The 16,519-nt window shown below is 45.4% G+C and overlaps 1 protein-coding gene across 3 annotated transcripts in view; it reads left to right on the top strand.

Annotated features, from left to right (window-relative positions):
- PLCD3 (phospholipase C delta 3) overlaps positions 1-16,519 on the top strand; it is a 452,490-nt gene that overhangs the window by 393,913 nt on the left and 42,058 nt on the right. For all 3 annotated transcript variants that reach the window (XM_069237951.1, XM_069237953.1, XM_069237952.1), the window contains one exon: positions 12,892-13,008. In XM_069237951.1, the coding sequence (XP_069094052.1) occupies positions 12,892-13,008 (117 nt within the window). The remainder of the gene's footprint in view (positions 1-12,891; positions 13,009-16,519) is intronic.

Here is a 16,519-nt window from a genome sequence, read left to right as displayed (position 1 = left end):
AACATCGAAAATACCTTGAAGCCAAAACAGCCTTCAATGGCCAGTCAGCCATCCATGCAGACTCCTAGGATCAGGAGCTGCAGATTCTTCCAACACCTTCAGGAGGAGCTGAAATCTTGACAGCGAAGACTGTTCATTCATACCCAGATGGGGAAAATCATGGCAGTGCCTCCATCAAAGGTGCAGGAGACACTCCCTCGCAAGACAAAGCTGATTTTTTAAGAGAAGATAGCTTTGGAGCCCCTCCACCTGCAAAGCTGGAAAGGCTTCAAGAGAGAGGCAGCAGTCCTCTGCCCTCATGACCTGCTCTTCCTCCACTTCCTCCTTTTCTGCCACCCCTACCTGTCCTCCCCTCCACCGCAACAAGGGCCTCCGCTTGCTTTCCCAGAGGGCTTGACACACTCATCATAGAGGGAGGGGAGTCCTCAGTCTCTAGATCTTTATGATGGTCCCTATGATGAGGAGCCCCGGTATTGATCCGTAGGATGATTATGGGGTGGTCCCTACAGGTAATAAATACCCCGATCTTTACCCTACCAAGCCTAAGCCTCACAACGATACCAGCTCTGACAAAAGGTAATCCACAAGATGGACCTACGGACAATTCCAGGGGAGGAGGACTTCCTGGTGAAAACACTCTCCCACACTCAGAATGCCACACAGTTTTTGCCCCTGCTTACGAGGATGCTTAAGCGTATATGGGGTCTTCAAAGACCCAGTCAGGGCCAGGGCTGTTACCCCAAGAGTTGATAAAAACACAAGCCTTCACCCTATCGACCTATCTATATTGGTAGCTAGCTCCCTGGTACTGGGGATACCATGCTACCCCAAAAAAGAGGAAGAAGATCAATGCGGCTGGGAAAAGGGGTGCTTCACAATCTGCAACTTATTGGCAGATCATCAGCTCCATGGGGTTGTTGTCTCAATACAACCATGCTCAAAGGGACGAAATGAAGGACCTAATCCAGCATCTACTCAACCAATACTAACAGGCACAGGAGACTGTAGCAGGTGGGCAAACAGTCTCCAACACCACCATCTAGTGTGCTCTTGATGTGGCTGAGACTGCCACCAGAGGCATAAATTCCAGCTCCTTGATCCACAGGCATACTTGTCTCCATGTCTCTGCGTCCAAGCCAGAAGTCCAAGAGCATCTGATCAACATGCCCTTTGATGGGGAACACCTCCTCGGGTCTCAGGACAATCAGATGCTTGATAAAATCAAGCATGACATGGACATAGCCAAAGCAATGGTAGCTCTCCAGTCTTCATCACGCCTTGCGACTTTTCGCCGATCACAGATCCATAATGGGGCTAAGACCACCTCCCACCAGAGGCAGCAGCTCCAACCACAAGCCTTTCTGGGTTATTCCAGGGATGTCTATAGGGGAAACAATTCCAAGGTCAGGGACAGAGGTGGGGTAACTAAGGGAGCCCCAACTGCCAAGCAGTGACTTCCTCCTTCATCCCACCAATCACACCACACCTGTTGGGGGCGTCTGCAGTGGTTCCTTCTGCAATGGTAAAACATCACCTCAGACCAATGGGTCCTGTGAATTGTAGAGTAGGGTTATTGTCTGGAGGTCAATGCCCCCTCACCAAGCATCCCCCCACCCCTTCACTCATACACTCCCTTTCTCCAGAACACCAGTGGACAGCTTTTTCAATTCATAGTTCTGCTTGTCAGGGTAACCACTGTCCCCAGGGTTTTTTTCCCCAAATATCTGGCAGTGGTAGCTGGTCGTCTCTGGAGAAGCAGCATCCACATCTTCCTATATTGTGATGACTGGCTGATAAAGAGTGCAAGCAAACAGCAGTGTTTGGCTCACAAGCAGATCACCTTAGATCTCCGCAATGATCTACCATCAATGTGGCAATTCCCACCTCCAACCCCTACACATGCAGCACTACTTAGGAGCAATAGTGAAATACTGAGAAAGCTTATCCCAGCCCCTCAAAGGTCCAAGCCTTCCAGTTCTTGCTGCCTCTTTTTCAGTCACATCATCAGCTAACAGTGAGAACAGATAGGCGCCTCCTCAACATGCTCGCCTCCTGCATTGTCATCGCTCCCCATGCCCGTTTACACATGTCGTCTCAAAAAGTGCCTGTCGGCACAGTGGTCACAAGCAGAGGGTCTGTGGGAAGATCTTGTGTTGATTTGGGCCAGCACTCATTGCTCTCTGCTATGGTGGAACAGCAACAATGTGTTTTGGGCAGGCCATTTCAAGACCAAGTTCTCCAGTTGACCATCACAACAGATGCATCTCTCATTGGCTGGGGGTGCATCTACAGGACATGAATGTTCAGAGTCTGTGGACACCCCTTCAACAACAGTCCACATCAACTATAAGCCATATACATCACTAAACTGTCCTCAATAGTCAGTCAGTGCTGTTCACACAAGAAAGGACTACATCAGATGTTACAAAAAAAGTATGTTTTATTATAACACTAGTACTAACCTAACTTTGGTATATCTCCACTTGGAGCTATTTATACACAGAAAATAAACTTAGAAACAAACAGGCAATGCATATGAATACATGGGACCCTATGGGAAAGGGGGGAACCATATACTAAGAAAGTGTATAAGAATGGAGGTGCCCAACCAAGGAAGTGTGTTGGGATACCAGGGGCTGGGGAAGTACGAAATCACCCAAGGTAAGTACAGAAATGCCCCAGGCACCCATGGGCATAGGTATTATCTAGCCGGGTGTCCCATGGGCTAACACAGGACAGTCGCGTTTGGAATTTTCAGGATTTAGGACCCTTCCCAGGGGACCCCGAACCATTTGGCACGAGGAATGTTCAATAGTGCCCCCACCCGTGGATACTCAGAGAACCTACACCGGGGAGCCCAGGTTCATAGGGGTGAAGTGATGTGGGAAACCTTTGTTGTCCAGCTGCTGTCGCAACCCATAGAACAGGTCGATGGAACCCAAAGGAGGATTCCAGACAAGAAGAACTTGAAAAAGAAGGGGACAGATTCTAGACCATTTGGAGATGTCCATGCGGTGCAGGTAGGCAATGCCCACCCTCCTTGGGGTGAAGTTCCTGCAGGTCGGTGAAGGAAAAAGTCCAGCTGCGCAGTCCAGGTGATGCAGGAAAATCCTGGGAGTCGGCCATGAGCTGTCCCACATCAGTCAGATTGCAGAGGGGTCAGTGGTCAGCAGAACCACCAACAAGCATTGGTAAATGCAAGAAGAAGTTGCAGGGAAGTTTGCAGGATTTGGAGGACCATCAAGGTCCTAGCAACTCGACCCTTAGAGGGGAGTCAGGGCTTACCCTCAGCAAGCAGGAGAGCCTGGAGGAATCGTTGGAGCCCCCACGAGGACCCAGTGGCAGCAGGCATAGGGAGTTGCAGGGAGACATCAGCAGCACAGGTAAGAAGGAGTCCCACGCCGCAGGAGTTGCAGGATGGATGCTGTACTTGGAGTTGCAGAGTGCTGGAGGCTGGGGCTTCTTGGAGCTCGGAGATCTCCTGGAGAAAGAGTCAACAAGCCTTGGTAACAACAACAGATGCAGTGCACAGGGGTTCTGTCCCAGTGCCAAAGCAAAGGCCGACTCCTCCCAAATTGGATAGAAGACAAGTTGAACCAGGGAGGAACCATAGAACCACCACATGTCTTGTAGAGCCTTCTCAATGTCCATGGGACAACAGGATCCACCAGCCGGTCATTGTCGTTGAGGTGCCTGCAGATGCAGGGGAGTGACTCCTTCACTCCCAGGGAGATCCCTTATTGCTTCCTGATGCAAACAGAGTCCTTGTGACTCTGGAGGATGCATAGCCAAGGATGTTGCAGAATTCTTGCAAGAGACAGATAAACAGTGTTGCAGTGGAAGCCCTCCGAACTGGATACAGTCTTGTTTCAGTTCCTAAGGCAGACCAGCAGTGGTTCTGGAGGTCAGGTTGCAGAAGTGTCTTGCAGAGAGTTCCTTGTAGAGTCTTGAATGACGAGTCTGGGGACCAACCCTCAGGGGAGCCCTTGAGTAACCCTGAAAGGGAGTTGGACACTGCTGTGTCCCACCTATCAGAGGGGGTCAAGGACATCACCAATCTGGCCTAATCACTCAGATGCTCCCAGGATCCTCTGCACATATTATTTCCAAGAGGGCAGAATAAAGTGGCCACCTGGCAGAGCTCTGTGCACCTCCCTAGAGAAGGAACTGAACAGGGGGGGTGGTCACTCCCCTATCCTGTGTGTGTTTTCAGGCTAGATCAGAAACCGGGGGTTCTTGCACTGATGCAAACTGGTTTATGCAAGGAGGAGACTAAATGTGCCCTTCAAACCAGTCTGGTGGTGCTTAGAGGCCACCCCACCCCAGCCCAGAGACCCCCATTTCAAAGGGAGAGGTGGTTACACCTCTCTCCTACAGGAAATCCTTTGTTTTGCCTTCTCCTGCTTGAGATAGGCTCATAAGCAGGAGCGAAGAACAGTGTCTGGGGTCAGCAGCAGCGTGGACTGGCATGCAGACCCTGCAAGGCTTTACAGGCAGATCCCCAAAGTACATTGTATCATGCAACTAACACTGAAATTGGTGTAGTTGCATGATTCCAACATGTGTGATACCAAGCATGCCTAGGTTTGGTGAAGTCATTATGTAGTTGACTACCTGTGTTGACCAGTATACACTACACCTTAAAATGGCTTCCCCGCACTTACAAAGCCGAGTGAATGGAGTCTGGGGTTTACATGGGCACCTCTGTTCATGCAGGGGTGCCCTCACACTCAGGACCATGCAACCTGCCCTTGGGCTAAACAACCTACCATAGGGGTGACTTATGGTGTCCAAGTGCAGTGACCGCTATATAAGACAAGCCTTTTATCTTAAGTGAAAGGTGCATGCACCATTTCATGCAGGCTGCAATGGCAGGCCTGCAGACACAGTTTGCATGGGCTTCCATGGGTGGCATAATGCATGCTGCAGCCCATGGGAGACCCCTGGTGTACCAATGGCCTGTGTACCTGAGTACCATATACTAGGGACTTACATGGGTGCATCAGTATGCCAATTGTGGGGTGTAACAGTTACCATGTAACAACATCTATAGGAGAGAGCACTGACACTACGGTCCTGGTTAGCAGGATCCCAGGGTACTACAGTCTAAACACACTGACAGCAGGCAAAAAGTGGGCTAAGTATGCTAGAAATATGCTACTTTCCTGCAACACACTCTCCCCAACTTTCAGTGTTAGCACAAAACATTTATTGTTGCGCATTCCATCACAGAGTACACCTGATAGTGGAGTACTTTCTGGGAGCTGACAATGACTTTGCAGACCTGCTTAGCAGGATGCAGCAACAAGTCCACGAGTAGGAACTCCACCCTGAAATCCTGTTCCCCTATTTCCAACATTGGGGGTTTCCCGACATGGATCTGGTCACAATCCCAAAAATGCCAAATGCTTCACTTCCAGGTTTCCACTCCCACTGTCCAAGGGTAATGCACTGTGAATTAATTGGTCAGGGATATTTGTCTACGCTTTTCTGCCTCTCCTACTCCTTCCATTCATGATTTGGAATCTTCGGCAAACCTCTCTCACCCTTGTCCTAGTAGCTCCCATGTGGGCCAGGCAGCTGTGGTTCACAACCATTATCTAGTTGTCAGCAGTCCCTCAAAAGAAGCTTCCCAACAGGTCAGATCTTCTCAATTAGTCCTGAGAACTAACACAAAGTTTCTACCCAAGGTGATCTCTTCTTTCAAATACAACCAGAAAATGTAACTAAATTTTTTTTACCCAGACTCAGTAGTGTAGAGAGCCCTTCACATACTAGATGTAAAGATGGCCCTCATAAACTACATTGATAAGCAAAAATTATTTAGTAAAATGCAACAATTATTTGTCACTTACACCGAACCTCACAAAGTCAGTGCCAATTCAAAAGCAGGGCTAGCTGGCTAGCTAGTCAAGTGTATTCAAACTTGTTACACCAAGGCCAAAAGGCGACTCCCTGCACCAACACTGTCACACTCTACCCATAAGAAAGCAGTCTCTTAGTCCTTTCTGTGTACTATCACAATAGCTGACATCCATAAGGCAGCTACCTTCTCCAAACCATACATGTTCTCCAAACACTACTGTGTGGATGTCCTATTTTATTTATTTATTGGATTTATATAGCGCACAGCTACCCGGAGGTTTCCCGGCGCTTAAGACCATGCAAGACAAAGGCAGGCTCAGGAGAGCAGCTTGGACGGTTACTGGTTAAAGAGCCATGTCTTAAGCTCCTTACGAAATCTAATGAACACCCTTTCATGACGTAAGTTAGAAGGAAGAGAATTCCAGAGAGAGGGAGCTAGGAAAGCAAAAGAGCGTCCCCCCATTTTGGCACGTCTGATTCTGGGCACCTGGAATTTTTGTTGATTAGAAGATTGAAGTGAACGAGAGGGCCGATATTGTTGGACCAAGATTTTAAGGTAGTTGGGAGCTAGGCCCGTATTAATTCTATGCATATAGCATAGGGCTTTGAATTTGGTGCGATTCTCAATTCTTAGCCAATGTAGTTCACGAAGTGCACCAGAAGTAGGAGTGATTCTGGGAAGTTGGCAAAGAAGCCTGGCCGCCGAGTTCTGAACAACTTGAAGTTTGTGTAGTGCTTCTTTATTCGCACCCAGATAGAGCACGTTTCCGTAGTCCAGTCTAGAAATAACCAGCGCTTGGACCACGGTTCTTTGGGCAGCCACAGGAAGCATCCAGAGAATTTTACGAAGCCACTTCAGGATAGCGAAGCAGGTAGAAGCTACTTTGGTCACCTGTTGTTTCATAGTCAACTGATCATCAATTATGATGCCCAGGTTACGTGCAGAGAGAGAAGGGATTGGGGGGACACCCATTTCAGAGGGCCAGTGTTGGGGGCCCCAGAGTGATTTTTTATTTCCAAATATGAGGAGTTCTGTCTTTCCTCCATTAAGTTTGAGTTTATTAAAATGCATCCAATTGGCTATCTTAGATAGTCCTATTTGCAAAGAGGGAGGGTTAGAGGTTTCTTTGGAAGAGAGTGAAAAAATAAGTTGAGTGTCATCAGCATAAGAAAAGATAGTTAGACCAGCTTGTTCTGCTATGCTCGCCAAAGGACTGACATATATATTAAAAAGTAGTGGACTGAGAATGGAGCCCTGGGGAACTCCATAAGGGGATGCGTGAGTCAGAGAGGAAGCTGTATGGGAGAAAACCTGAAAAGTCCTATTGGATAAAAAACTGGACAACCACAAGAGGGCTTTGCCGCCAATGCCCTTGATGTTAAGAGTTTTTAGGAGAGATGAGTGAGATACAGTATCAAAAGCTGCGCTTAAATCCAATAGGATAAGAGCTACTGTTTCTCCTTTGTCAATTTGTTGGCGGATATTTTCAGTCACACCCAGTAAAGTCGCCTCGGTTGAATAGCCGGCACGAAAACCAGATTGAGAAGGATGGAGGATGTTACTGGTTTCTGCAAACTGGGACAATTGAAGATTAACATGTTTTTCCAAAATTTTGGAAAAAAAAGGAAGGAGAGAAATTGGGCGAAAGTTAGAGAAAATTTCAGGATCAGAATTAATTTTCTTTAGTAAAGGAAGAACCATTGCATGTTTCCACGATGCAGGAACATAAGCTTCCGTAAATGACATGTTAAGGAACTGCATGATGAAGAGAAGTATGGGGGGGTCTAGCTTTTGAAGTACCGTAATGGGGATAGGATCTAACGGGGAACCAGACTTAATGCTTGTGAGGATATTAAAAAAAGAGGCAGTATCCATGGGAAGCCATTCATTAAGTAAGTTAGTGTTATTAGCTTGGGTCGTTTCTTGAGTGATAGGAGAAGGTAAAAAGTGAGTGGATTGGGGTTTAATACTGATGCTGGGATGATTAGAGTAATTGTGGAATTCGGAGTAGATTTTGTCAATTTTATCCACAAAGAAAATTGCCAAATCATTACATTTTTTGGAATCAAAATCAGGGTGCTTGGATAGGCGAGAGTCACCAGAGAGTTCATGTACTACTTCAAACAGCACTTTGGGGCAGTTCTGAGATTGTAAAATAATCTCGGTGGCATATTCGGCGCGCGCGGTGTTACACAATCGGTGGTAGTTAAGAAGGGCTAGTTTGTAAGTAGATTTCCTGTCTGGATCATAGTTTTTTCGCCATTTCCTTTCCAGGTTCTTGCATTTAGTTTTTTCTGTTTTAAGTGTTTCTGAAAACCAGGGGGCGGGAGGATGCTGGTAGCCCTGTTTGTTCTTTTTATTTGATAGAGGAAGACATTCATCAATGGCATAGGTAAGCCAATCAAAGATAACCCCGTCATCTCTTATACTCGTGATCGATGGTAAGGTTTTTTTCAACATTGAATTCAGAATATTAATATCTAAATTTTTCCAGTTCCTATAAGTACTGGATTTGGCGAAGGAAGAGGAGGGAGTCGGACCCGGTTTTTGTACAATCAAAAATTCCACCAAAAAATGATCAGACCATGGAATGGGAATGGCTTGTTTGCATGAAATGGTAGCAAGATTGGAAAAAATAGGGTCTAATAAATATCCTGCCTTATGCGTGGGGCCTGAATTATGTAGAAAAACATTTAATGCCGCTAAGTTATCTAGAAGAGTAGCGCTCGTAGTACAAGATATATCATTGAAATGTAGGTTCAGGTCACCTAAGATCAGAAAGTTGGTGGTTTCTAATAGAAGGGGAGCAATAAGATCAGGGAGGGTCGATGCCCAGAGACCCGCGGGGCCAGGAGGACGGTAAATAAGGGCCCCGGAAAGAGTAAAATTAGGTGATAGTAGAAGTTTAAAAAACCCGGCTTCACAGTTTTTAAAATCCAGATCTACCCATTTACATGTGTAGTCTGTTTTAAAAATTAAAGCTATGCCCCCGCCAGTTCGGTCAGTGCGATTTCTTCCAAGATAGGTATAGTTGGGGGAAGCGCATGCGCCATATCGGGTCCAGAACTCTCATTGAGCCAGGTTTCAGTTAGAAAGAGGGCATCAGGTTGTCGGTCCGTAAGAATGCTCAAAATATCGTCCTTATGCTTAGGTAGTGAGCGGCAATTTAGGCTGAGAAAAGTGAAGGGGGTAAGAGATAAGTTAGTCTTGTTAGTCAGAGGAGGAATTCGGCTAGACTCATAACGAAGGGAGCTACAATGAAGGGGTGGTGAGAGAGTAAAGCTGCAGCAAGAGCAGCTGTATGGGGCTGTATCAGGGATAAGGAGTGAGCAGAAGGGGTTGGGAACAGGTCGTAGGATCAAAAGATTATTACGTGTATAAGCAGCAGAATTTTGGACAGGGGTTCTGGCCCCAGGCCCCGGACGGGCGCAGACGGGCTTGCCTTAGGCGCGCCTTCGGCGCGCCCGCTGCGCGTCGCGGGAGGCATCTGGATTTAAACTGAATAATCAGCTGTGGAGTTTCAAGTAATTGGGCGACCCGGAAGTGGTTAATCACTTCCTGTTGCACCAAACGTCCCTCCACACAATCCAAACAATTGGCGGTGGATCGGGGACACAGTGCAGGTGAGGGGAACGACAGAAAGATTAATAATAACTAGTCCAAAGGTTCGTTAAAATAATGCAGAACAGAGTGTGGTTTTTATTTTAAAAGGCACGGCGCGAGAAATGCAGAGATTAAAGAAACCGGAGCCCTTTACCAGGCGCTCCGCTTCAACAAGTGATTAGTTCAATACTAGAGTTAAAATATGGGCAGGTACAAAATTTAAAATAATAGCAGCGAAAACACGGAGCTCTTTACCAGGCGCTCCTTATCAACAAATTCAAGTGCAGTTTAAAAAAAGGAACATTCAATTCAAAATTACAGGCAGCGAAAGACAGAGCCCTTTGCCAGGCGCTTGTCTATTACCACGGGTTGGGAGAGCTGCCACTCGTCAAGCACGTCCGCTGCGCGTCGCGGGAGGCATCTGGATTTAAACTGAATAATCAGCTGTGGAGTTTCAAGTAATTGGGCGACCCGGAAGTGGTTAATCACTTCCTGTTGCACCAAACGTCCCTCCACACAATCCAAACAATTGGCTGTGGACCGGGGACACAGTGCAGGTGAGGGGAACGACAGAAAGATTAATAATAACTAGTCCAAAGGTTCGTTAAAATAATGCAGAACAGAGTGTGGTTTTTATTTTAAAAGGCACGGCGCGAGAAATGCAGAGATTAAAGAAACCGGAGCCCTTTACCAGGCGCTCCGCTTCAACAAGTGATTAGTGCAATACTAGAGTTAAAATATGGGCAGGTACAAAATTTAAAATAATAGCAGCGAAAACACAGAGCTCTTTACCAGACGCTCCTTATCAACAAATTCAAGTGCAGTTTAAAAAAAGGAACATTCAATTCAAAATTACAGGCAGCGAAAGACAGAGCCCTTTGCCAGGCGCTTGTCTATTACCACGGGTTGGGAGAGCTGCCACTCGTCAAGCGCGTCCGCTGCGCGTCGCGGGAGGCATCTGGATTTAAACTGAATAATCAGCTGTGGAGTTTCAAGTAATTGGGGGACCCGGAAGTGGTTAATCACTTCCTGTTGCACCAAACGTCCCTCCACACAATCCAAACAATTGGCGGTGGATCGGGGACACAGTGCAGGTGAGGGGAACGACAGAAAGATTAATAATAACTAGTCCAAAGGTTCGTTAAAATAATGCAGAACAGAGTGTGGTTTTTATTTTAAAAGGCACGGCGCGAGAAATGCAGAGATTAAAGAAACCGGAGCCCTTTACCAGGCGCTCCGCTTCAACAAGTGATTAGTGCAATACTAGAGTTAAAATATGGGCAGGTACAAAATTTAAAATAATAGCAGCGAAAACACGGAGCTCTTTACCAGGCGCTCCTTATCAACAAATTCAAGTGCAGTTTAAAAAAAGGAACATTCAATTCAAAATTACAGGCAGCGAAAGACAGAGCCCTTTGCCAGGCGCTTGTCTATTACCACGGGTTGGGAGAGCTGCCACTCGTCAAGCGCGTCCGCTGCGCGTCGCGGGAGGCATCTGGATTTAAACTGAATAATCAGCTGTGGAGTTTCAAGTAATTGGGCGACCCGGAAGTGGTTAATCACTTCCTGTTGCACCAAACGTCCCTCCACACAATCCAAACAATTGGCGGTGGATCGGGGACACAGTGCAGGTGAGGGGAACGACAGAAAGATTAATAATAACTAGTCCAAAGGTTCGTTAAAATAATGCAGAACAGAGTGTGGTTTTTATTTTAAAAGGCACGGCGCGAGAAATGCAGAGATTAAAGAAACCGGAGCCCTTTACCAGGCGCTCCGCTTCAACAAGTGATTAGTGCAATACTAGAGTTAAAATATGGGCAGGTACAAAATTTAAAATAATAGCAGCGAAACAACAAGCTCAAAAGGGGTACGCTGTGCTACGTATACTTATTGAATCCTCTGCAACATCCTTGGGCTAGCCACCACTTTGGGGAAAACTGCTTTTATTTCTGTGCAAAGTATGTGTTTCAAATGGAAGATGTTACTTACCCTATAGGCATCTTTTCCTAGCATGTAGTGCTGTAGATTCACATGTGCCCACCCTCCTTTCCGGAAGCCTTCGGTTGTCGCAGATATCTTTTCTCTTTAACTTTCTTTCTATCATACATTTGTTTCCCTGCATGTTCATCATCATGCATTTTCATGTTTCATCCCCATCCTCACCCACTGTGCGGGGAAAACATCTAACTGTAGAGTAGATACCTACGCACATTACCAGTCATAGAAGGAGGCGCTATACCTTGTGACTCTAAAGACTTCTTCCAAGAAGAACAAGGTGTAGACGTCCAAGATTAGACGGCAAGAGTATGCAGAGCATGTGAATCTACAGCACTACATGCCACAAATGGATGCTTACATGGTAAGTAACATTTTCCATGTGGCCAACTCCGCAGAAATGCAAACACCTCGAAATTCAGTGCAAGAAACCTTAGACACTTAGCTGAAGTCTCAAAAATATCCATCTGATAGGAGCTACACAAATTCATATCCTTTGAAGAACTGGGGACTCAGGGAGTTATTCAGAGTTTAGTTGGCAGCATACCCCATCAAGCTTCTACAAGATGTGACTCCACTGTCTTTACAGGTGAAACCTAAAGCTGATGGCCTGATGTCTATTGGACAAAAATGGTTTCCGAACAGCCACATGCAACATGGTGGACACTCAGCAAACCTCTATTGATTTCTGTGTAGTGTTCCTTTGTGGGCACAGAAATCAGGCGGAGTGCTCTAAATATGTTGGGATGTAGTCCACCAGGGCAGTGAAGTAACTGTCCCTCTGACCTGGCAGGACAGAGAACAGCCCTCCAAGCCTTGAATAACCCCCTTAGTTTCCATTCACTGGTATACTTGAATCCGAGTCAGGTGTCCGAGTACAGTACAGTCAGGTGTCCGAGGATATTTGTCTCTCATTGGGAGTCACAAATATTCTCTGAATCATTGTAATGCAGGCATAAAATCCAGACATCCAAGGCCATCTGCGCCAATCTTTTTGACATGGTCTCTCCTACTTAATTTGTTTACTGTACTACAATTATATGTTCCCCACGTGACAACATTTACCATCCAAATCCTTCATTTTCTTTAATGGAAGTTGAAGGTACACTCCCACTGGAAAACCTAATAATAACTCTATTTTTGTCAATGTATCACCACTGATTTCTATTTGTTTACATGGTAGCCTGTGTTCTTTTGCAAATTAAATTTAAACCTTTCGTGTTTCTCTAAGATGTTCTTGTATGGCGTTCTTAATACCATCCACAATGAGATACTATATTAACATAATCATTATCATGTCATTTCTCTACAAACCTACTGCTTCCATCACGATCTCTAGAACCATGTTAGATCCTTAGGTGTTGCGACTGCTGATGTCTCTGCACAAGTCTTTTATTTTCCAATGTTTTTTATTCCTTTTTTTGCAGCTAATGCTTTTGTTCGCCACAATACCTGTCATGTCAGCCGCACCTATCCGTCTGGCCTCAGGACAGACTCGTCCAACTACAACCCCCAGGAAATGTGGAACGTCGGCTGCCAACTTGGTAAGGAGAGGGCGAGTAGAGAGAAGACAAGGTGGGCTTGTTTAACCAAATGTGCGCATGAATCAGTGCTTAATTCGTGATTGTTGTTTCCGGTGCTGATCACCGGCACTTATTTGTGAGGGCCGGGGCTATTCTTATGCCTCAAGCATTTGCTGCGAGCAAAAGACACATATGGGAAAGACTGAAGAAGGAAAAACTAAAAAGCGTCATAAAGGGAGAATGTAGAAAGTTGCTGGATGAGCTGAAGGGGCTAGGGGTGGCCGTAAATGGATTGAAGAGGCCAAGATGGCTTCAGGATTATGCTGCCTTAGTATTCAGTGCTGGCAGATTTAAATTCTGCAGCCTCGTGTTTAAGAAAAGGGCTTTGAGCACCGGCACCTCTTTATTTACAAATTAAGCACTGGCATGAAGTGTTAATGCTCAGGGGGCTAGAATGGAAGAAGATGGAAGGGTGAGTAAGAGGAATAGGTGGCACAGTACACTGGTAAAGCACAGAGCATGTCTCTGTTTGGGAATGTGCCTCATGCTTCCAGGTTTGTCTCAGTTGATTATTGGATTGTAATGAAAAATCATACCTCTTGGCACCCTTGAGTCCTACACAAGTGCAATGAATCCCACCTGGTGGGGAATGATTCCCTTTTTCCCAAAGGGGGAATCATAGGCGCCACAATGTGATTAGGTTAACAGGTAGCTGAACGGTGATGTCGAATGTCAATGCCAAATAAAAAGAATCAATAGATAAATAAGATAGATATTTTATACCTAACTCCACATATATGTATCTTGTCAGAATATATACATCTTCAAGATTCGTAGATGTGGAGTTAGGAATAGCAAATCTATGCATCCCTATATGCACTTACCTTTTGATATTTCATCCCTTGATATTCTGTCCTCGATATTCTTCTACCACAATATTTTGGGGGTCGATATTCAGTTGGACACCTGTTGACCAAAAATGTTCGCCCAAGATTTGTCTGTCACTATCTATAGCCAGGAGGCCCTTGAGATGGTCAGGCCATCCCACCCTTTAGAATGTCCACCACAGCCTTAGGGTGGATCTAGTGTTCATCTGTTTGGCTCTTTAGAAACCTCCTGGGACTTTCCTGGGCCTGAATCCACTCTTCCTAGGGACAACCCATGCTAGAACTCCCATGAGGGAGCTAAAGCACCAGCCTCCCATCAAGCATACTACCCCTTAATCACTGAGCTTCACATTCTTTTCTTCAGAACATTCTGCCCAAGCAGACTGCGGTCAGGCCAGCCAACCATCCGAAAACCCTCACTCTGTGCACACTCTATCCAGGCCATCAGGCCATTATGAACACGTTTCCAGTCCTGGACTTTTATGTGATAGCCCAATGCGTTTTGGGTGCAGTACATTTATTTTGCTTCCACTGAACTAATTAGACCAAAACACAGGAAATGCAGATTTTCTCAATAAACATGTAGGAAGGTCCTAACTTCATTAAAGACTCGGAGGCGAGTGTTATGCTTTTCTTTCCTGCATTTATTTCAATAGCAGTCAGTGAACAGAAAAACTAATTCACAAGGAAGAAGAACATATCCCAGCAACCCAAAAAGCTGGACTACCAGTGCTGCTAACACACTTGGCCCATTAGTGTCCTTATAATTATCCTCTGGAGTCCCTGTCCCTCCTCTTTCTTGTTGCATAAGGCAGGTCATCAAGGCACGACTTGAAAAATAATGAAGAAGACGCTGATAAACATAAGGAGAACAGCTAGAAATTGTCCTTGATGGACCATATCTTCAATTTGATTGTGGAATTATTGATTGAGGCACTCGAATAAGAGAAACAACCTGGATGATCTAGATAATTGGGTGGCCAAGTATTCATTATAAGAATAATGGTGAAATAATACTCAGGTCCGTGTCTTTAATAAAATTAGGACGTTCCTAAATGTTTATTTGGAAAATCTGCATTTTACGTTAAGAAGGGAGCCTCGTATTAGGCTTATTTTAAAGCGAATCAACTACTGCAAATGTGCATGCGTAATTGGTTTGCAGTAAAATGTTTTGAAAGAAGAATCCAAAGACCAGTTAGCTGCTTTCAAAATGTCATCAAGGGAAGCCCCTGAATGGTATGTTTTAGATGCCATCACCCTGCAAAAACAATGGGTCCCAAAAGAAGACACATCAATTCCTTCTTGGGACATGACTCATTTTACCCACGTGGCCGAAGGTGGGAAGAACACCCTGGAATGAAGATTAATGATGATATTAATCATTCACTAGCGGAATGTCTAAGAGCGGCTGTTCTGGGTTTGTATTCCTTTAGGCATGGAACTACATAAAGCTTTGGAGTATGCGGGAAAGCAGGATATTCCACGGAGGAAAGTAAAGTTTGAGTTCTTCTAGCGATGGCAAAATAAACCCTGAAAGAGTAAATCATCTGGCCGAAAGATCCAAAGCTCTAACGTCACAAATGCACTTAGATGAAATTAGGTATAACAGTATTGTTAACTTTGCAGACAACGCTTTAAGGGATAAAAATACGTTATTAGGCCAGCGTATGAATATATTCAAAATTACATTAACATCCCATATGAAAGAGTACTTAGGAGTGAGTGGAATACTTAGCCTTATTCCTCATAGTAGTTTGCAGATGAGGGAATGTTCTCCTACAGGTTTGTCTGAACTATATGGTTGTTGTAAGGAGATCACAGACCGTTGTGTGTTAACCGTTCTGTAATATTTACCTGACGCTGATAACAAGCCTAAATTTGCTATGGTAGTGATATCTGATGAAAAGGGATCTGAACCCTTGCACCAGCGAGGCCAAGAGTTCCAGGCTGATTTATACACTCTAGAGGTCCCTGGAGCCCAAGCCTTTGAGATGAAACTAATAGTGTCTGACAAAAGGCCTGGGATAGAGCAGGCAGGCCGGATAGCTTTCATGCTTGAGTTGCAGTTGCCCCGATACTACCAGGTTGTGAACTTCTGTTTTTCAATTGAGCAGGAGTTCCGGAAATGTGGGAAAAAGAAAGTGAAATTGTTCTAGAAAATCTGGGAACCAGATCAGAGATGGCCAAAAAGGAATTATCATGACCTTTGATAGACCGAAAGAGATCATGAGGAAGGGGTAAAGGCATGTGAGAGTCAGTTGGACCACAACTGGAGAAAGGCATCTGATGCCAGAGTCATCTGGTCTGGTCCCCAACTGAAGAAGTGTGGGAGTTGGGCATTGAGTGTAGTGGTGAGCATGTTCACTGAAAAAGGTCCTCATAGTGTGTGTAGTTTCTGAAAAAAGTGGAGGATGGAGTTGCCAGTCGCTGTAGTCTTTGAGGTGCAGTGTAAAATAATCGGCTTCTGTGTTGAGACAACCTGGGAGATATCCTGCCATCACTGACATATGGTGAAGAAAATAATACTCGCAAAACTGTTTTGACAGATTTGCTAAAATACGAGAACGGGTGCCTTTCAGGTGGTTGATATAACAAACTGCAGTTAAGTTGTCCATCCTGAGAAGGACAGAGCACCAAACTGGATG

The sequence above is a fragment of the Pleurodeles waltl genome, chromosome 6 (assembly GCF_031143425.1).
Source record: "Pleurodeles waltl isolate 20211129_DDA chromosome 6, aPleWal1.hap1.20221129, whole genome shotgun sequence".
In the NCBI taxonomy this organism is placed as follows: domain Eukaryota; kingdom Metazoa; phylum Chordata; class Amphibia; order Caudata; family Salamandridae; genus Pleurodeles; species Pleurodeles waltl.
This window is presented reverse-complemented; position numbering and strand designations above follow the sequence as displayed.